Raw genomic sequence first — 23,093 nt, forward strand, 5'->3', positions numbered from 1 at the left:
AGTTCCCACATGAGCATTCAGATCTCCCATTATCATGATCCCATCTCCAACAATATGTGTTATAGTTCATTGAGGAACTCTTCTTTTTCTTCTACGCTACATCCTGTCTGTGTTGAAATTTTGGGATTTGCCCTTCATAAAAAAATAATTTAGCCCTGTTCAAGCGTTTTTTTTTTTTTTTTTTTTTCAATGAGCCTTATATATTAAAAATTTAATGTGTAAAAGCTATCCTCAAACATTTGTAGTCTTATTCTCGCAGGTATTTCTGGCTTGTCACAGTGGCCTAGTCGCTAGCGCATTGACGTTGGAAATGGAAGTTTGAGTTCGAATCTGACCTCGATAGTTCTTCCCTTCTTCTGAACTTGACTATTATTACACTTATTTGGGTGATATTTTTCATGGAGGCATTGGAAACGAGGCATTTTGCAACAACGAGGGAAGGTGCAGAACAATACCTCATTAATTCACACGAACAACAGACATATGCATTGCTTCAGGTTTTATTATTATTTATTTCTTTCTTTCTGAATCCGTTTACCCCCCAGGGTTGGTTTTTCCCTCGGACTCAGCAAACTTGGAATTTCCAATCGGATCCCACCTCTATCGCCTCAAGGGTGGTGTCTTCGTGTTACGGTACTTTGGGGCAAAGTCTGAGTTCGATAACAGAAAACAATTTTAAGATAAATAATAATAATAATAATAATAATAATAATAATAATAATAATAATAATAATAATAATAATAATAATAAAACACTTATTGTGACAGGAGCACGCAGTGGAAAACAACCCCAGAGGCATCCGGGATGTAAAGAGTGGTAGCAATGTGTGAATTTAAAGAAAAGATCGTGAAGGCGGGGTCGGGGGGTGTTGAGGGGAAACCGAGGGACACGGCCAGTAAAAAAAAAAAAAAAAAAGTTCTCATTAGACGCACAAAGAACTGCAAACACATGAAGATCTGAATTATGCTTTAAAAGTAGGAGCACTCTGAATGCACAGAAAAGTGTATGTCCTAGCGTGCTTCAAAAATCCGTAGCCCCATTAACGCAGAATGGAATTTTGTGCTCTGCTCTGTAACTTGGTGACTTTCCCAACTCCCTCACCATCTGGAGAAAGATGAATGAAAAGATATGTTACATATTGTGATCTCTGTCACCTGAAGAACACCAGCTGTCGATGGGAGCAGAGAACCAGCTCGGTTCTATATTATGTACTCGCACATCACGCGGAGAATGGCCTCTCGTTCAACCTGGCGAGTTAGGCCGGGTGACAAGTATTTATATGATTTTAGAGTTCATTCTAGAAGTTGCGAGAAACAGAGTTGACGTTAGGGGAGCGGGAGAGTCAGATGCTAGTCCAAGATGGCGGTCAGTAAGTGAAAACAAGGACGGCAGAAAGTAGTGTAATATGAAATGCCAGGGGTATAAAAGGTAAGTCTGGGGTATCACAGCAAAATATACCCACGCTCGCAAAAAAGAAAAGAGGAGATTCCACACTTTTTTTTATGTGTGTGCGTGCGTGTGCGTGTGCGTGTAGGCCACAAAAACGTAGATCTGATGTCTTGTTTCTAGCGATGGTGCAGTGTAGTAGGTAGATGATGGTAGATTATTGAAGGAGCAGAAGAAATGGTGGTCCAGGACGAGATGTGGTGCAGAATCGATGGTGGTGCCAATCAGGAGACAGGAGCACAACAGTCCATAGAGAAGATAACATTTCACACTGGAAGAAGAAATAATTAACTCGGCAAAAGTTGCAAAAGTCTCAGTAGTATTCTGGGAGGAAAGAAAAGGAAAAGGGGATAGGGAATGTGGAGCCCTCCAAAGAATGGGAAAAAAGGAGGGGTAGTGAGGGAAAACAATGAAGATGATGAAGAGCATTTTACACTTTTTTGTATACGAATTTACCATTCAAATTTGAGGAAGAACGAGAGGAATAATTGATAGAAAAGGCAATGCATAAGTGGATGCATGAGCACACAAAAAAAGGGCATTATGTGAGGGGTAGAGATTTTTTCCACATATAATGTGTTGAAAGATAGAGAAATGAGCTCCTTTTACATATGAAAGGGGGGGATGATACATGTGAAAAAGAGCATTGGAGTAGGGAGAGATATACAAGTACGAGGTCACTATGGACGAATAAAGCATATATTCTAAACTGAACATAAAAGGGTGTTGACAATGAGCAGTAATCTGACGTTCTCCTGAGGGAAGGGTGGTAGTGGTGGGGGGGCATAGCCTAAGAGATAAATGGTTTGAGATAAATGAACAAGTTTGTCATTGGAGAAATCCGAAATATTTTGTAATAAAACATTCACAAGAGTGGGAAAAGCATGTATACGATATGGTCCTGCCCATTTTAAGAAAAGTTTTGCAGATCGGCTATTTATAGCTGACCTTTCAGGATGATTCAGTAATAAAACTGAATCCCCAATTTTAAATATGGAGGGTACACGTTTGGAATTATGTTTCTTACGGTGTAATTCCTATGCTTTGTATAAATTTTTCAAGGCTGATTCCCAGGCTTGTTTTGAAGAACGAGTGTTCTGATGATACAGTAGTGTTGGTAGGTTCCAGTTTAAGGAAAGGGAAGAGAGAAGCTCACGGCCCAACAATAAATTAGGAGGAGTATATTTAGTGGAATCATTGATAGTAGAATTAAAGGCCAGAGTTAGGGAAGGGAGCTCATTGTCCCCGGTTTCGTGATTATCTGAATGAAAGATAGAAAGCACTATTTTCAGGTTTTGATGGTATCTCTCGACCATACTCACTTGAAGGTAATAGGGTGTAGTAAAAACTGTTTTGATGCCTAGGGTGAAACATATGTCATAAAATGCTTTAGCAGTAAAAATAGCAGCTTTATCTGACACTTAACTTCTGTGGAATTCCAGTAAGGGAAAAAATATTGACTAGAAGATTTATTATGGTAGTGGTGGGGGCATTTTGAACTGGACGGATAACTAAAAATGTCGAGAACCCACCTAGTAAGGTAAACATATATACATTTCCTTTGGATGATCGTATTAGGGGGATGACAAGGTCTATATAAAAATCTTCTGTGGGATATGAGGGAGGTGCTGCAGAATAAGTACCAGGAGATAGTGCATTCCGTGGTTTAGCCTTCAAAATTCACAAGTACATACAAAGGTCTGGACGTCGTGATACATTTTGTTAAGCGAGATAAACTTAATTTTTGAATGGTCCGTATTGAACTGTGATTACAATTAAATTTAAAATTAAGAGTAAAATATTTCCACCTTTTCCATACAAAATCAAGTAACTTGGTTTACATTATGGAAGAAACATTTATTGGAACTAGTTTCGACCTATTTTTAAGGTCATCATCAGCCAAATCGCGAATTGCACAATGTTCCTGATAGTTCATAGAAAATGTAAAAAGAAGTCGTGAAAACAGTGGTTTGACACTATAATGTGAAAAAGTCAATATTGTTGTAGAAATTTTGGATAATGCATAAAATGCATAAATTGATGCACTTAGCTGTTGAAGGAAGAATTCCTGAAGAATAATTTCTGCGTTGATTCTTGAGGTTAGTACATATCACTCCTTCTGAAGTTCTGATAGTTGCGCTGCGATGTGTTGGACGTATTGCAGGTAACACATTGCAGGAACAATACACTAGTTACACGTCACCACCTTCAAATGTGAAATGTGAACCATACCCGGACGTACAAAAAATAAAGTGTAAAACAATATAGTATGCCTCTCGTATATATGATGAAGAACGCATGGTTGTTCGTTAGCAATAGCGATCTGATGGAGCGAAGCTTAGCACACCCATTCCTCCCCTCCCCCGGTCTCCACACCTATCGGACATACGTCAGTAAGCTGTGCAAGGTGAGGCGAGGGGAGAGGGACGCAGCGCTTGGACTGCAATATCAGTCTATGATGCCATGTTATTAGAAAAACATGAACGTTTTTCACATAGCTTTCAAGATTTGTAAACAGAACAGTGTGTCAGATGCTTACATTATAATGTGCCTCAGATTTCCATCATTCTCATTTGAGGTTTGGGCTTCACTGATAGCCTTGGTAGCCCTCAATATATGCCACTGATTAACACTACTGTAAGGGGGGCGGGGGAGGGGGATGAAATATAAACAGGATTTTATTTTTTATTTAAATTCATTTATTGAAAAACACAAGGCAATTACAATTTACTTTCCACATTGTTTCCTGCTTTGGAAATGCACTTGTCCCAGTGTATGGGCAGCTTTTTGATGCCCTCATCGTAAAAAGAACAGGGTCGTGTCACCAGCCAGGTGCACACACACTCTCGTCATCTTCAAATCGTTGCTCACCTAGAGCTTCTTTAAGCAATCCGTACAAATGGAAATCGCAGGGCGATAAGTCTTGGCTGTAAGGATGATCATCAAGTGTAGCCCAGTGCATTTCCTGTCGTGAAGAAGGATCAGCTGTTGAATCGGTTGGTCTAGTCTTTTGCGGCGATATGCAACCCTCTCCTTGTTCAACAGCTTGCGGTAGTAAGCAGCATTGATTGTGCATCACTCATGCAAAAAATCAATCAGCAAAATGCCTTGCCGATTGAAAAAAATTGGTTACAAGTATCTTGCCAGCTGACAGTCGAGTCTTGGTTTTCACTGGTGCTGCTTCCCCTTTCCTCCGCCACTACTTACTGGCTGTTTTGGATGTGAGAGTGTTGTTGGTGGACCCATGTTTCGGTGCAGGTGACAACCTGTCTCAAAAATGCATCACCTTCTGCAAACCTTGGTGTAAGCCTCTGACAGACCTCCAAACATCTCAACTTCAGATTTTCGGTAATAAGGCAAGGAACCCATCTGGAGCACTACGGAACTGTAAGTCGTTTGTGATGATTGCTTGACAGCTCCCATAATTGATTTAAACTTGTTCTGCAATTTCTGATACTCTCGCCCGACGATCGCCGTCAATAATGTCTTGAACCGCATGAATGTTTTTGTAATGCTGGTCCAAGGATGGCAATCGTGTTGCTGATTTTACACACGTTCTCGTCCTTCCTTGAACTTTTCATGCGAGGCAAACACATGCATCCTTGACAATGTTTGATCACCAAACTGTGCAGTCACTCTCTGTCAATATTCCACTGCTGTAACTCCTTCAAGAGCAGGAAGTTTTTATAATTATGTGTTGCAAAGTGGAGGGTATGTTGCTCAGACATCGTGAGCGTTACTGACAAAATGGCAAGAAATATCTAATAGCATGCTTCTCCCACTCCTAATTGTCCTGCCTGAGCATAGCATAAGCAAGGGGCCAGTCCTACCAACCATTTAAGTTCAGGAACAAAAATCCTGTTTATATTTGATCGACCTTCGTATGCTTTCATGATATCAAGGAATACCATCACTAGGTTCCTTCCCATATTCCCACCGTTTTTCTATCAGTAATATTATGGTAGATATAGGGTCTATCATTGACCTGCTCTAAAGCCATGCTGCTCTTCTAAATTTCTTTCCACGTTTCCTCTCATCCTCCTTTCTATTATTCTCTCCAATATCTTGGCTACTTATGACAACAGTGTAATTCTGGATGATTGTTGCATACCTTCCTGTCAGCTTTCTTAAATACTGGTATGTTACACTTTTATGCCAATCATCAGGTACTTGCTTTTTCCTCCATATACACTTTAGCAGCCTATGTAACCAATGTAGACCGATAGGTTCTGCTGCCTTCATCAATTCCACACACATTTCATCCATCCCTGCTGCTTTTCCTGTTTTCATTTAACAGCCATTTCCACGTCTGCCATTGCAACATCACTCTCCATGTCTGGATCATCCTCATTTACTACCGCTCTCTTCTGCATCATTTCTCACATTCAGGAGTTTATCGAAGTAATCTTTATCTCCTCTAGGTCTGGTATTACTCTCTTCCTTCACTTGTTTCATGTAGATATTTTCTTTTCTCTTACTTTTTATCGATCCATACAACAACCCTTTTCCACCTTTTACATCGTTTTCCAACACTTTTGTGAATCTCTCCCAAAATTTTTTGTTTTACTCATTTACCGCTCTTTTAACATTTACTAATTTCTTGATACTTAATCTTACTTCCTTCTTTTAAATCTCTATTCCATTCTTGCAACGCTTTTCTTTTGTTTAACAACCTCTGTCACCTTTCCTTTCTACTGTGTCTCCTTTTCTCCTTCACTCTCGCCAAAGTTCTTCCACAAATCTTGTCTGCACAGCTTACAAATAAATACCACCACCATACACTAAAGTCGCTCCAACCATTCTCCTCTCAATCCTGCTGTTCTCTTCACTTCCTTATAGTCTTTACATCGCATCAAGTTTCTCACATCTTTGAAGTATGTCTTCCTTGGTCTTCCTCCTCTTTTCTTTCCTCTTATTTTGCCTTCAAAGATGTTTACTAGGAAGTCATTAGTCTCAGGTAATTCTTGGTTGATCTGTTGTCTTCAGTTATAATGCTTAGTAAGTAACAGAAATGTTGCACTTGTTCTACTATGAAATTTCCTATTCTTGTGTTTGTACTGGCTCCCCTGTAATCTTTTGCTCACAACTAACATTTTGTTTTTATTATTATTGTAATGTTTCACTTTATCACACAGAACAGTCAAAATTCTATTTATTCCTTCTCAGAGTCTGTTATTATAGATATGTGATAGGAAATCTAATACTCTGGATTATTTTCCTGTTTATTTTTATTCTCTTAGTCCTTTCAGTTAAAGTACATATTGTTTCTTTAACCCTCTAAGCGCCAACGTCCTTTTGAAAGCCCTTTTGGTTTTCATCTGAAGAATGCCAACATCCTTTCGAAAGGACGTTCAGTATTTATTTTTTATTATTAAAAGTAACAGTAATTTCCTTTCAGAATTTCCCAATATATTTAGACTTACTATTTTTGCAATAAACAGCCTTGTTTATTTTCAAGGCCATTCTTTCAGTATAATAGTCTAATCAGCAAACATATTTATTGGTGCACTTTACTTGGCGCGGCTGTGCTACTTCTCCGCTCTGTGTCTAGTTGCTCTCAATCTTTTACTTGTTCATTTATTGCTGTGAAAATGATTATATATCCATTGTACTTGACAAAACATAAATGTGTTTGAGAGTTCTTGGAAAATATACTTGCACAGAATTTTATTATTATTATTATTATTATTATTATTATTATTATTATTATTATTATTATTATTATTATTATTATTATTATTATTATTATTATTATTATTATTTATTTGCAGAATGTTATATGAGTGTTACGTAAAGACATTTTTACCGTATTTAGTAATTATTGATATATAAACAAAATGAGTATAATTAGACTTTTATTTTTGGCTCATTTGGATATAAAAATTATTTTTACTACAGATTCCTTTCAGGCACAAAATGAATGAAATTTTCAATATAGCTTCATAATAGGTTGTACTATTCAATAAATACTTTTGCGATATATAACATTTTAATTGTTCTACCTAAATTTTATTGCTAAACTTTTGTTTTGTTTTGTTATTAATTAATATTTTTGGGTTTTGGCTGCCAAATGTTTACTAATGGTCATAAATGAACTGAGTAAGGCTTTATTCATATAGGCAAACATGTTAGTAAAAAATAACGAACATTTCAAGTTTCTACTTACAATAACAGCTGAACTGTGAGTGATCAAACAAAAGCTTGCAAAAAACCGGAAACTGGTTTTGGCGCTCAGCGGTAGGAAAACCATAATGCCACGCAGTGCTCAAAGGGTTAATAAACAAGTTAAAAAAATATGGTGAGAGTGGACAACCTGCCTTCTTACCCCTTTCTTAATTCTTACTCTTCTTGTACATACAATCACCACTATATTTGTACACTTGTTCTTGTAAATTTTCCGTATAAGCCTCTTATCATTCCAATTAATTCCTACTTTGTTCCTACATTTATACAAGAATTCCCATTTGATCATGTTGAATGCTTTTCCAAGTCATTGAATGCGATAAACAACTTCTTGTTCATTTCTAACCTTCTTTCCACTATCACTCTTAATGCAAGGATTGCTTCTCTCATTCCTTTGCCTTGTCTAAAATCAAATTGATCATATATGTACTGCTCTATCTTAAATTTCTGTTCTTTATTAGGAGTATTTTTGAGGCATGGCATATGGTTGAGATCATTCTATAATTACTACATTCCACAGCATTTCCTCTTTTGGGGACACTGATTGTTCTGCTTTTACTAAAGTCATTTGGGATCTCTTCTGTTTCATAACACAATGCGATTACATTAGAAAGATAAATCCTTCAAGTCTGCACCAATATTTTAAAATTTTGTCCATTCTTCTACAGTTTCCATTTCTGATATAGGAATGTGCTATTTTAATTCCTCTCGAAATTTCCCCCGAGATCCTTTGTCCTTTAATTTCTGTACTTATTTTCTTCTGTCTTATTTCTTTTACTCTCACAATTTTATCTACGTTCAATTTTACTACCACTAGTGTGTGGTCCACATTAAATGCCTTAACTGGTAGTGCTGTTCATTCCATTAACTGCTTGTTACTGCACATATCGCATTAACAATTATATCTAGAAATTATGTAATTTATTTGTGTTTTTTAAAATCTACATTATCGTAGTGTTTCATTTATAATATGTATTTATTAATGAAGTTGTGAATAGAGGGCAGCACCTCACTTCCGACTGTTTTCTGGTGCGAGTGACTGACTAGGGACGTGAGGAGAAGTGCGTCAGACATGCCGCGAGTAACATGTGGAGACAACAGTCTCATAAAATAATGTAATTGCACAACAGTGCTAGCATTTCAAGTGCAGCCAAACCATTGGCACAATAACAATTACGTCTTCAAGTGTTAAGAATAATTCTAGTGTTTTTTAGTGTCAGTGCGTACATCATGTGTAAATATATAATTGTATATGTACAAGAAATACTTACAGTACCATCGTGTGTTTTTAGTTCACGTACAACTGAATAAATAAGTGACTTGAGTGCTCTTTATGTTTTTACATACTATATTTTCTTAATATCATTTAAGTGGTCCTCCGAAAGTACTTTATTATGTGGTTATCATATGCGACCACCAGAGGTAAGGTTAGATCGGAAACAAAACAACAGTTTCATCTCGGTCAAACACTGCTTACAATGTGTTTTCTCAACAAAAAAATTTATCAAAAACTGTTTTTGTCCTTCTTTCAACCCAGGTATATTTAGTGATCTTTCTACGGTTCTTCTTTCGAAACCAATTGTTACTCACAATCATTCCATTTCTCTCAAAAAAATCAATCGGCTTATCTCCTTCACTGTTTCTATTTCCATATCCAAATGGACCAATCACTTCTTTCCCAATTTTGTCATTTCCAACCTGCACATTGAGGTCCCCTATGACCTTACTTGCACATCGGTGATTACTTCCTTGAGTGTCTCCAAGAATTCTTTTATTTTCCTGTTTCCAGTTTGGGGTGCATAAAATTGGATTCTTTCACTTCCTCTTGTCCTCAGTCATACTCTGACATAGTCTACTTCATCCACATTTTCATCCAGGGTTTTGTTAAAAACCACTCCTACTCTATTCTTTGCCTCACCTCCTCCACTCCAGTATAGGGTACATCTTCTACTCATCTTATTCACCCCCTTTCCCTTCTACATGACCTCACTGTCCCATCAGTGCAATATTCTTTCTCCATAACGTCAACCAACTCTTCTGACTTTTCTGTCAGGTTTATAACATTAATCATTCCCATCTTCAGAATATTGGTTGCTGGTTGCCCACTTGTCACAGTTTCCCCAGCACAAGAACTGTGCGTCACCTGCAGGATCCGCCCTAACCTTTTCTGAGGCTGATATCCACCATCACTTTTTTAAAAAATTTTCATTAATATACACTCTTATTCATGACAGGATCAGATAATACTTATAGTCTAACTCTGAGTTAATTTTCTAGAAATGTAGCCACCCATTAAATTACTCATTTGTCTCATCTCACAGCCTCCCATTTTTGCCAGTAGTCTCCCATGATCTATCCTTTGATAGGTCAATTTTGTCAGTTTGTCAATTGCTGATTGTGTTTTAGGTGACTGTGGTAGGAACCAGAGTGCTTCAGGGTGTGAAGGCTGTGGATGCTGACCAACAGGGCCCATTCTCTACGGTGCAGTACTCTGTGAGGCCAGGACCACACTCGGTAAGTACTCCACATTTCCTAGGTGAGGGACATGCCCAGTTTCAACTTTTCTGGAGATGGCTGTGCATTGCCACATCCAGCCTTGACTTGAGGAAAAGTAAGCAGAGGGCGAGGTCAGCACATTCTGTGCTAGCGAGCGGTCATTGAGACAGAGTTGTTTATATAAAGTTTGGCGGGAGCAGATACATATAACTAGTGTAATATCGGCTTCTGTATTGTATAAGGGGTGATCAGAATGTTTTCCATTCGACTGCCGCACAGTCCTGAATGGGGATGCGAATCAGGCAAGATCACCATGAATATTGAGGCATTCATCCCATTGACGCACCTGGTTGAAGATCCCCGTGTGGTAATACACAGTATCCTGCCGGCTGAAGAAGGCTGTAACTGTCTGCTGCACATCCTCGTTTGATAGGAAGCATCAATGCTTCAAGGCATTTTTGAGGGGACTGAACGTGTGATAATCACATGGGGAGAGAGCAGGACTGTAGGGCAGGTGCTCAAACATTTCCCACTTCAGTTGTTATTGTCCATAATGTATGAGGCTGGCCTCCCAGATCAACTGGCGACGTGTCGAAACGTGACCTGCATGGAACTTGGTGCACCCTTTCACAACGGTGGTTTCTGACAGACATGCTGCCCCACACACAGTCTTCATTTTCTGACGGATGTCCACCGGTGTTTATCCTTCGGTAGCCAAGAACAGAATAACAGCACGTCGGTCCTGTTTGGATGCATGTGGCAATAACTACGCCATAGTTCACGTGACCGCATTTAAATCGTGCACCTCCGAATGACATGACTACCACACTAATCCAGTTGCCCACATGTTCGTGCTTACATACCCACATCGCAGAGGCACTATGTTGCATGTCCGTTGCATGTCCGTTGCAGCAACACCCTCAAACGGAAACTTTTTGATCATGCCTTATAATATGAAAGAATGTGATGGAATTCTAAATTAATCATCATCGTTGTTGACCATCTCCAGTTGCCTGAATTTGGTGTACGAGCCGCTCCATCTCGTTCACGAACCACTGTTCTCTCATAATCTTCTTCCAATCTTGTCCTCTCTCCTCGACATTTTTCTTCACCATATCGGTCCATTTTCCTCTGGGTCTGCCTACTGGTCTTTTTTCTTTTCTTATTCTCTTCTTGCAGTCCTGCTTGCGGTCATCTTTCTTATATGGCCAAACCACTTCAGCCTTGCTTTCTGGATCCTCTGTAGTAGGGAGTTTCATGGACTTTTCTATCTCCAGCCATGTGATTGGGGGGTTCTGTGCTTCTACTTTCCTCGTTACTACTACAGGTTCCCCACTGTCTGATGTAGTGCTCGCTATTAAATTTAAGAGATTATCAAAACAGGTCTTAAATTCATTCCTGATTTCATCTTCTCACACTAAGGTCCCCCCTCTATTGCCTTGATATCCTGTTGTTCACACCTTCTGTTCTTGACTACCGTGTTCAATAATTTCATATTTACTCTGCTGTCTAATTCCAGTTTATCCACAAACTCATTCCATGCTTTTTCCTTTCCTTTCCTTCTCTTCTCTTCTATTACTACCCTCTTAACTATGAGTTTCTTTGTTCTATAAAGTTCCTGTAGTCTATTAACTTAATGACTTACTTGGTCTTGGATAGTTTTTTGTTTTTCTTTATCTAGCATCTTTTTTGCTTGGTTCCTTGCTCTATGGCTATTTTGACTTTGTTCTTCCACCATCTCCTCTTTTTCCTTCTTGGTTGATCCTGTTAATCCACAGAGTTCTTTAGCTTCTCCCACAAATGTATCTTTATAAATTTTCCATTCTTCCTCTACTGTTGTTTCTTTCTATGGTAAGTTTTGTTATTCTATTCTGATATTCTTCCTGGAACTGAGCTTTTTCTAATTTCCATGTCTATTTTTTTTTCATTTCTTCTTTGTTTTCTTCTGAATTTCATTTGTCATATGGTCCAAGTCCATGATCAGCAATCTATGTCCTAGGAGGTCATACTCCGGTCAGCTGAAGGAGTTTGTGTGTGCTTCTGACGGGGTTATACAATGGGTGGACAGCTTGGATTTAAGTTTATGAACTGTTTTAGAGATTGGTTGATTGTTTAAGGTGTTACATTGTATGTTATTTTTTTGAATATTTATATGTAGAGTTAAGTAATAGCCATAAGCTAAATAAATAAAATACTGTCCATATTATCATTGGGAATGACCTTGACATTAGTCAACCGTTTACCCACCTCGATGCATCATTTTTCAAGCGGGAGGAGGAAAATGACAATGGATGCAGGAAAAACTGTAAATATAACATACGAAATAGAGGAAAAGTAAAATAATGAAATACAGGTACTGTATTTGGACATATTCCTTTATGAAAACCTCATACATAGAGGTATCAAAATATTGGAACCATGATACACGCCAGGGCCTCTCAAACGCCCAAAATCTCACACGTGCAAACCAAGGCGCAGAGGTTCTGTGCATTGGCCTGGCTCGACTCAGCTCTGTTTGGACCAGATTTTTGACTTGTGACGACTCAGCTAAGCTCGACTCAACTCTGCTTGCAACTTCCATTTCTTCTGCACAGATCTAATAGCTGTTCTCCTTCTGGGTTCCTTTGTCCAAATCCATGCGGACCAATGATGTTTTCGTATCCAAGTCTGTCCACCCCAACTTGTGCATATTTAGATCTCAAATAATAATAATAATAATAATAATAATAACAGTTTCCTCATTAACTGTATCTTCCAGGTCTTGCTGAAATTTCTCTTTGTCTTCCTCACTGCAGCCTGTCTGTGGGGCATACACATACATTTTAATGATTCTGTCACTTTTGCAGATAACTTTAGCTGTAGCATCAGTCCCTTCGTTAATTAAGAATCTGACACCATTTTTCGCTACCTTCTCCTGTCCACTCCAGTATAATTTATATCCTCCACGAAGTGTCTTACTTCCAAACCCTTTCCATTTGGTTTCACTTAATCCCAGTATTGATATTTTTCTTCTATCCATCATGTCTAGGAGTTCTTCTACCTTTCCAATTAATGACAGAATGTTCATAGTTCCAATTCGGTATTTGGGTCTCTTTTTTATTTGGGGTTTCCTTTCAGAACATTGTATATCATCAGCCTTATGGTCATCATACTCGACAATTGTCTGGGAGGACGTGTCAGTCCGGTCTATAATCTTCTTTCTGAGGCTCTTTTTCTTATTGAAAGCGACTGTACTCAATACTCTCCTGCTGACTTGCTAGGCCTAACGCATAAGAGAGTTTTCTTTCAGGGTTTACTCCCTTAGCCTTTGAGGATGCCTTCCTCGTCCTACAGGACAGTAGGTTCCATCTATACACCCCAGAAGGATGGGTTGCTTCTTCCGCCATCTCCACCATACCGAAGTCCATCTTCTCCGCCGTAGATGCCGTTGAGGTCTTCACCCTTAACCCAGGGCAAGGGCCCTCCATAATTATGATCCCTGGAGAGAGGGTGTCCCAGTATTTTAAAACCCCCAGGAATTGGGCTATCTGTTGATCCGCAGGTTGTATTGGTTATTTCAACCAGCCCTACATACTGTAGGGGCCCCTATCCGCCACCTGGGGATGCGCTCTGTAGGGGACAGTTTCCCCTGGTTACTTATTGGAAGTTAACCCCACCCACAAGGAGTAAGGTTATTTGCCTTGAGGAATTCCCTTCTTAATTATTCTCTGAGTTTTATTTTCTAAAAACATAGCCACCCATTCAGTCACTCTCTTGTCAAGTCCACTCATTTTTGCCAGTAGTCTCTCATGATCTACCCTATCAAATGCCTTAGATAGGTCAATCACAATACAGTCCAATTGGCCTCCTGAATCCAGGATATCTGCTATATCTTGCTGGAATCCTACAAGTTGAGCTTCAGTGGAATAACCTTTCCTAAACCCAAACTGCCTTCTATCAAACCAGTTATTAATTTTGCAAACATGTCTAATATAATCAGAAGAATGTTTTCCCAAAGCTTACATGCAATGCATGTCAAACTGACTGGCCTGTAATTTTCAGCTTTGTTTATAGCCCTTTCCTTTATACACAGGGGCTACTGTAGCAACTCTCCATTCATTTGGTATAGGTCCTTCATGCAAACAATAATCAAATAAGTACTCAAGATATGGTACTATTTCCCATCCCATTGTCTTCAATATATCCCCAAAACCTTATCAAATCCAGCTGCTTTTCTAGTTTTCAACTTTTGTATCTTACTGTAAATGTCATTGTTGTCATAGGTGAATTTTAATACTTCTTTACTATTAGTCACCTCCTCTATCTGGACATTATCCTTGTAACCAACAATCTTTACATACTGCTGACTGAATACTTCTGCCTTTTGAAGATCTTCGAATACACACAACCTTGTTCATTAATGATTCCTGGAATATCCTTCTTGGAACCTGTTTCTGCCATAAAATACCTATACATACTCTTAAATTTTTCAATAAAATTTGTATGGCCACCAATTATGCTTGCCTTTGTTATCCTTAGCTGACTTCTTTGCTAGCTTCAATTTCCTAATAAGTACCTTTAATTTCTCGTTACTTCCACAGACATTTCTAACTATTTCTTTCCAACCTGCACCTCCTTCTTAGTCTCTTTACTTCTCTGTTATAATATAGTGGATCTTTACCATTCTTTAGCACCTTTAAAGGTACAAACCTATTTTCACATTCCTCAACAATTGCTTTAAACCCATCCCAGAGTCTGTTTACATTTTTATTTACCGTTTTCCACCGATACTATTCAGTTTTTTTAAACTCCCTCATGGCTGTTTTATCAGCCATATGGTACTGCCTAATAGTACTAATTTTAATATCTCTTTTTTTTTTCACATTTATTTTTAACTACCACAAAAACAGCTTCATGATCACTAATACTATCTATTACTTTGGTTTCTCTATAGAGCTCGTCTGGTTTTACCAGCACCACGTCTTTTGCACTTTGCGCTGTGCAATGCACCGGTGCAGGGACTCTGAGAGGCCCTGTTATAATATAGATGTTGATTCCTGTAGGGAACCTGAAATATTTGTCCCGAATTAGTAAATTTATAATACCAATATAATTGGTCCGTTATTGGACATTATTAATTTTTCCACCGAACTCATTCCTGGTTGCCAGCGTTTAGCCCCAGTGTGCTATATCATCTGATGGCCAGGCAGGCATCAATTTCTGAAAATGGGACAAAGTCTCTCGTTGCAAATTGGCACTGCTGGTAGCTCCAAGTAGCCTATGCACTAGCCATGTGTCTTGGTAGGTGTGCTATTTACCAACTGATGAGCACACTGGGGCAAAACACTGGCAACCAGGAATGAGTTAGTTGCAAAAATTTATAATGTCCAATAAAAGCCCTGATATACGCGATCAAATTAAAAAGCATGACTTTTACATTGTTTCTTTTAACTTTTCTTTACATCTCTTAATAACTGAAAAACTTTAAGGTCACTTTTCTTATTGCAAATTAAAGCTATAATTGGCTGCATTTTCAGTGAAATACAGACTATTTTAAAGAATGTGAGTAAAAATTCCATAGACTCTTCATGGACGGTATGTTAGGGATCCGACCAACATGACACGGCTCTGAAGATTCAGAGGTTAGAAATACACGATGGTGCACTTCAGACAATGTTGCAGAGGGTTATGTGAGGCTGCCAACTTGTGAAATACTGAAAAGACCATTGGTGTGGATTGTCCAGCTTGTGACAATACCACTGGGCTGGCGATAACGAAGTGGTCGTCAACAGGCTTCTGGCATTCCACAAATTCCATGAAGTAAGATGCAATTAATCACCCTGTGACTAATTAGAGAGTCCTTGAATTTGTCTTTGTCACTATCTTGTACTTGTCTAGGAGGGAAAACTCTCAACTGGCACATGCCATAACTATTTTAAACGGCACTATGTTCTTATTTTCTACAGAGGTGGCAGCCTTTTCAGTACACAATAAGTCTATTGGAGCAATAGAAAAGATGTCTTCATGACAACTGACCTAAACTAGCCAATAGCAACACACAAAATACTGGCAAATCTGAGTTTTGCAAAGCCTCAGTTTAATTCTTCTGTATGAGTAAGAATCTAGGGGCTGGTTGGTGCGTCGAGCAGAATCATTCACACCAGAAGGCTTGTGGTGTGAATGAGCTACGCACTGCTCTCCAGCCTACACGTTTCTTGCTTAGTTCTAGGATCTGGGAATGACTCGTACATTCTCGTGTAACAGGTTGCTGCTATGGTATGCTTTCTATGCTAGAGTATTGAGCTGTCTCTTTGAGTTCGAGAAAACATTTGCTCACATTTTCTCACACACTATAAATGCGGGAAAATTGTCACAGAGGACAAATCATTTTTTGAAGACAGATGTGATGAGGCAGTAGTTTGAGGAATGTTAGATATGGGGAAATTTCACATTAGTTTATATGGAACATTTTTGGGGCTGAATAAATTGAACAGATAATTATGGGATGAGTACAAGAATAGTGCATAAAGGTTCTTCTGTATATATAATATATATATAGGATGGCCAGAAACAAGGTTTTCTGTGCAAGGATGTTTAGGAATACTTATTTTAGTTCTTCTTTGTCTTCTGGTCACTAATTAAATTGCGTTTCAGATTATTACTTTGAACTACTTTATGCTCCTTTCTATAATGGATTTTCTATAAAAGTCATAGGAATGATTAGGATAAACACAGAGACAGAGAGATGATAATGACCCATCTTCACATAAACTCTGTCCTCATCAACCTCAATTCTTCTGCATTACTGTAATTTCTTTTTAGTCCCTCATTGATCTCGTTTCTGCTTCTCACCTTCATGAGGTCAGGCATCAACATTTGCTGAGGGAGTCTTCTGGAAAGATCTTCTTGATGTGGGATGTGTAAGGTGGAGAAAAAAAAAGACAACTCTGTAAAAAGTGAAGAGAAGAGAAAAAAAAGATAAAGGTTTAGTCTGAAGCTAGAAGATCAGGAACATCAGACATAAAGGGTGTCCCATATAAACTAAGACTGTCCAAACAGTGTTTTTACTCTGATACATAAGCTGCAGTATTTGAGGCACGTGCATAGTTCTTGACCTTGTAAACAGCGTCAACGTGTTCGATCTCTCAAGCATCAGTTGCCAGTCTGAATCTCAGTTGTTAACATGGTGAGACAGTTACCATTGAAACACTGTATTTTCATATGTAAAAGTTACTTAAAGTAAGAGTCGGCTCGACAGGTACGCGATGGATTTGTTCAGCAATTTCCTGGTGAAGTGCCACCTTCACAAGCACAGATTCACATAACTTTAAGTAAATTTGAAACTATTGGCTCAGTGCTCAATGCAAACATGCATCACACTAACAGTTTTAACAGAGGAAAAGTTAGACGACATTAGTGGGATATCTTGAATGGTTCGCTCACAAAATTAGCTTTGGTTTTGGTTCCTACAAGGCATCAAACACATCAAACCGTACAGGTTTACATGGGCCGATTGTTTAAAACCTGCTGGTCCAACAAAAAAACAAAACAAAAAAAGAGATTGTGAGTGGTAGCTTGTTCTTTTCTGATAAGGCCTGCTTTCATCTTGATAGTCATGTCAACAGTCATAACTCTTGCTATTGGTGTGCAGAAAATCCTAATGGTGTTTATGACCGAGCTCGATAGCTGCAGTCGCTTAAGTGCGGCCAGTATCCAGTATTCGGGAGATAGTAGGTTCGAACCCCACTGTCGGCAGCCCTGAAGATGGTTTTCCGTGGTTTCCTATTTTCACACCAGGCAAATGCTGGGGCTGTACCTTAATTAAGGCCACGGCCGCTTCCTTCCCACTCCTAGCCCTTTCCTGTCCCATCGTCGCCATAAGACGTATCTGTGTCGGTGTGACGTAATCCAATAGCAAAAAAAAAAATTGGTGTTTATGAAGTTCGTTGATATGATAGGAAAATTGTGCTGTCAGGGCAAGACAAATAATTGGGTCTATTTTATTCAAAACAACTGTAAATGCAGAGGGTTACCAAGATGACATTTTGATGCCGTTCTTCCATCGGTTAACGGAACAAGAAAAATTGCACGGCTAGTTTCAACAAGATTCAGCTCCTGCTCATACAGCAGAAGATTCCCTTCTTAACATCTTGGAAGTGTTTGCAGACAGTGATCAGTGGTGCTCTATTTCCACCTTTACAAATGTGTAATTTTTACTTGTGGGGTAAACTGAAAGAAAAAGTGTATCAAAAAAGTCCTCCCACATTGGAGGAACTGAAGGGAAATATTAGGAATGAAATCAGAAACTTTACAATGGCAGAACTCACTCACGTCAGCCAGAACGTGGTTACCAGGTACAATGCCTATATAACCCAGGAAGGACGACGTTTCCAGCACCTTCTATAAGGTAAGATTTCATGTACGATTGTATACACACTTAAAGCAGGGCGGCCACGCACGACATAAGTTCAGCTGAGGCAACTGCTGTAGCACAGAGTACAAACACCGTGCGTTCGGTCTTAGTTTATATGGGAGACCATGAAGGAGCCTAATATTGAAGTTTTTATACAGTTTACATGTCACTTGTTATTTCTTTAGTGATGTGTCTTGTTTCAGGACTACTTCGTGTTTGTAAACGGTCTGGAGGGCACATTGCTGCTGAGGAAGCCACTGGATTATGAAAAGCTCTCCAACTTCACCATCACCATCAGAGCACAGGTATGGCAGCCTAGAACTGGAATGTCTTCCTCAAAATTGTCTGATAAATTGCCCTTATTGAATTTCTACAGTCAGCAGCCCTGAAGATGGTTTGCTGCAGTTTCCATTTTAACATGAAAGCCACAGCCGCTACCTTCAGAATCCTACCCCTTTCCTAACTTCCGTCAACGAAACCCTTCAATGTCTTAATGCAACATTTAACCACCAGAGTTCTCAATTATAGAGGTTGGATGGTTCCACCTAATCAATACTATAATGATACATACATGTATATTTTTGTTTTAAAATACATTACAGGACTAGTTTCAATCTATATAGATCATCTTCAGCTGATACATCTTACTATTAATAATTAAAATAGCATTAACTATTATTAAACTATCACTCTTCTCGTCTTAAAAGATTGACAAACTAATTCTGCTGTTCTGAATCAGTGTCATGGTAAAATGGGTCATTAAAGCTGTTTGCATCAGTCAGACACTTGTGAAGTACAGTAATGTTGTTTTGACTTTAGTAGTGAAGAAGTGTGTGATGGCTCACTGTTAGCTGTTGTTTTTTTAGTAGTTTTGTCTAGGAGGAGTTTCTTGTTTTTCAGACATCATACATCTACTATACTTCATGCAATAGACAAAACTTGATATTCTATAGTTCCCATCTATATACATATAAAGATGTAAGCCATAGAAAACTGATCATCAAAATCTGATCTCTTGGTTTTCTAAGTCCCGTTCATTTTCTCTTTTTTTATATTCTTTCACAGGCCTTGCTCACCATACTGATCGATATGACTCTAAGTTTCTACATAATTAGGATATCCCTTTGATATCTAACTTCTCCTGTTCAGCATACTAAGGACTTCACTAAAACATTAGATTAAAAACAAGACCACCTAACGGCCAGCATAGAAGTTTGCGTAATTAACTAGTGTCAAATTAGACACATGATCTTAATTGTATTCTTACATATATATGTTAGTTAACCCTGGGGACAACGCGCGAGGCAGTGTAACGTCAGTCGTCGCGCGCGGTGGAAAAGACCGCGCAAGAATTCCATATAGTTTTTTATTTCAATTTGCTATTTATTTTTATGTTGCTATATTTTTGTTTATGCCGGCCCTGTGGTGTAGGGGTAGCGTGCCTGCCTCTTACCCGGAGGCCCCAGGTTCGATTCCCGGCCAGGTCAGGGATTTTTACCTGGACCACTCAGCCTACGTGATTAGAATTGAGGAGCTATCTGAAGGTGAGATAGCGGCCCCGGTCTAGAAAGACAAGAATAACGGCCGAGAGGATTCGTCGTGCTGACCACACGACACCTCGTAATCTGCAGGCCTTCGGGCTGAGCAGCGGTCGCTTCAAGGGCTGTAGTGCCATGGGGTTTGGTTTGGTTATATTTTTGTTTTATTTACATTTTAATAGTGCTTTAAAATAATACAATAACTAACGTTACGTTCTACTTAACACACACCAGAAACAGTGAAATGGGAAGTACACAGATTCACAAAAGTAAAGTGGTAAAAGAAGTATAGTGCAATATACGAGAAATTTACAACTATGAGTAAAAATATGTACAGCAATGAAATGAAATGGCATATGGCTTTTAGTGCCGGGAGTGTCCGAGGACATGTTCGGCTCGCCAGGTGCAGGTCTTTTGATTCGACTCCCGTAGGCGACCTGCGCGTCGTGATGAGGATGAAATGATGATGAAGACAATACATACACCCAGCCCCCGTGCCAGAGAAATTAACCAATGATGGTTAAAATTCCCGACCCTGCCGGGAATTGAACCCGGGACCCTTTGAACCGAAGGCCAGTACGCTGACCATTCAGCCAACGAGTCGGACGTTACAACAATATAAATAAGATTTGCAGTCAAATGGTAAGAGCAAGGCTACAACAGATAGAAGGGTAACAGCAATTAGAGATTTACTGTTCACTAAAGACAATTTGTCATTCTTCATATTATTCGAGAGCTGACTGTGTCCTTACATAATAAAATGGTCATCTTCAATTTTTTCACCTTCACCTTCTGTCCCCACACTGCAGGCTTGACAGGTGAAGACAGTGTGCTCCCGGCATATGCATAGAGAACAGGTAGCACACAAAGTCTTCGTCTTTCTGTTTTCTTGTCCACACCATCAATCAATTTGTTTATCCTATCAACTTTTTCGGAATCCATTTTCACTTGCAACACAAGTAAACAGTCAAACAATTCATGTATACGAATAGTTGCGCATCCAGGGTTAGAACCAAATTCAACAAACAGCAGTAGTCGCCCGCGGTCGAAAGCACCGCGCACTCGCATAAATATCCAGAGCGACAAGAGAAGAGCAATTAGGGAGCGCTACCTGGCTATAAACACTAGAGGAAGGTTGCGGGGTAGATATGGTGGAGGGAGAAATCTGTCCTGTAACAATCGTAGACAGAGCAACAACAGAAGAATGCGTGCGGTCAACAAGACCGCAGCGCGACGTCTGGAGGGTTAATTGCAACAATTATTCAATGATTTTGTATTCACATCTATTATCTTTGTTTTTATTGACATGTTCAATCCATTGGTCTTACTTGAACATTATTATTAAGGATAGCAATACCATAGTTCCTTAGTAAGTTTTGTAATTTTACACGATCCTATTGGAAATACCAGTCTAGATGCTCAATGTGATTATTTCTAAGTTGAAGTGTTGATACCACTTTTTTTAACTCTTCATCTGTCACGCTGTAATTTTGACATGGTAAGTTGGGTGGCATCTAGGAGGCGCCATTGTGTTCTTAGTTTAAAAAATATATTTCCTGTAGACATGTTTGGATAGAATTAAGATGAATAATGTTGATATTTCTTTTACTCTTATTTCCATTGTTAACAGCAAGAATCAAGTGCTGCAGATTGTTTTATCTCATTTCAAATATTACAAGAATACTCAGCGTCATATCTCTTAGGTATCCTATTTTCACACACAATAATATACCCAACAATAAGAACTATAGCATGATATACCTAGGGATGGCAGTTTTTGAAAAAATACCGATATATCGATATTTCTATATATTGAAAACTTATTTTCGATAATCGATATTTATAGCTCATAATATATCGGTATATTCAAACGATATCGATATATCGTTAATGATAACCTAAGAGTCCAAGACCAACAACAATAACATCAGACCTCAATGCATATATGTCAATATTGGTATTCTGCCTGTGCATGTGACTGGTTGGTTGAGTTTATCTTGCTACTGGAATTCGTGGTTTAATTATCCATGGAATATATCCATCAACGGCTGCTAATTTCAGATGAGCACCAGCCTGCACGGTGCTAGGGTTATACTTCCGAAACGCAAATTTTCATTGACCCTCAGCCACAAGATATACTTATGTCAATAGGCGCCAGCAGTCAAGGCATAGACCCTGAATAATTAGCATTTTGAAAGAACTAAGTACACCTGTGAAAGAGAGTGGAAAAAATAGTGTCGGTAATACTTGATAAAGTCCGTATAAACCTCGTAAATTAGTAGGAATTGCCGAAAATAGTTAAGAATATGATGCAGAATCTACCGTGCAAGTATTTATGGCTTTATCATTGCATTCTGGGAATAAAGATTTTATTGGTCTTTTCTTCTGGTGAATAACAATAACTCAGAATTCATGGTTGAATTAGGTTTTGATGTTTTGTACTTTACTGCTGATACCGTTTTACACAAAATATTTTGGTCATTATATTTGATTCCCTTAATTATCTTGTTTTTCTTGGAACTGTCGTGGTCCCCGTTTTATAGAAGTTCAATATAATTTCAAATCCTTGTATTATGAAAAAAAAATTGATATCGAGATAAATCGATATTTTGTTTTGATAGTAGGATAATATCGGCATGTCGATATCGAAGGAAATATCGATATTTTAGTACGGTATATCGGAACGTTCCTAGATGTTATCGTTACCTACGAGATAAGTAAAGGCCTCTGCATGCACGGTCTCTTCAAGTACTAAATTGACAGAGTAGCAGCAGTTCAAATGGCGCCGCTGGATGTCAGGTTTTCCGTCTATTCCTCAGCACGATTCCAATTGGCATTACGAAAATAACTTGCAGATAAAAGCACATTACAAACATAAAACATTGCGTTTTGAGTAGGAAAGTGATATTTCTATGACGTTTAATGAAGAAAAATAAATGTACTTCCCAGTAATTCAAGATGAGGTAGTATGATTGCAACCGGAAAGTTCACGTCCTAAAAAAAATGAAAATACTCCATAGCATATTTTAAAACACTG

The 23,093-nt window shown here is 38.6% G+C and overlaps 1 protein-coding gene across 5 annotated transcripts in view; it reads left to right on the plus strand.

The window, feature by feature from the left end:
- Positions 1–23,093, plus strand: part of Cad96Cb (protocadherin Fat 4-like Cad96Ca) — a 328,400-nt gene that overhangs the window by 226,008 nt on the left and 79,299 nt on the right. For all 5 annotated transcript variants that reach the window (XM_067158408.2, XM_068230420.1, XM_067158409.2 and 2 more), the window contains 2 exons: positions 10,037–10,144; positions 18,722–18,823. In XM_067158408.2, the coding sequence (XP_067014509.2) occupies positions 10,037–10,144; positions 18,722–18,823 (210 nt within the window). The remainder of the gene's footprint in view (positions 1–10,036; positions 10,145–18,721; positions 18,824–23,093) is intronic.

This window comes from Anabrus simplex, chromosome 14, assembly GCF_040414725.1.
Source record: "Anabrus simplex isolate iqAnaSimp1 chromosome 14, ASM4041472v1, whole genome shotgun sequence".
Taxonomy (NCBI): Eukaryota; Metazoa; Arthropoda; class Insecta; order Orthoptera; family Tettigoniidae; genus Anabrus; species Anabrus simplex.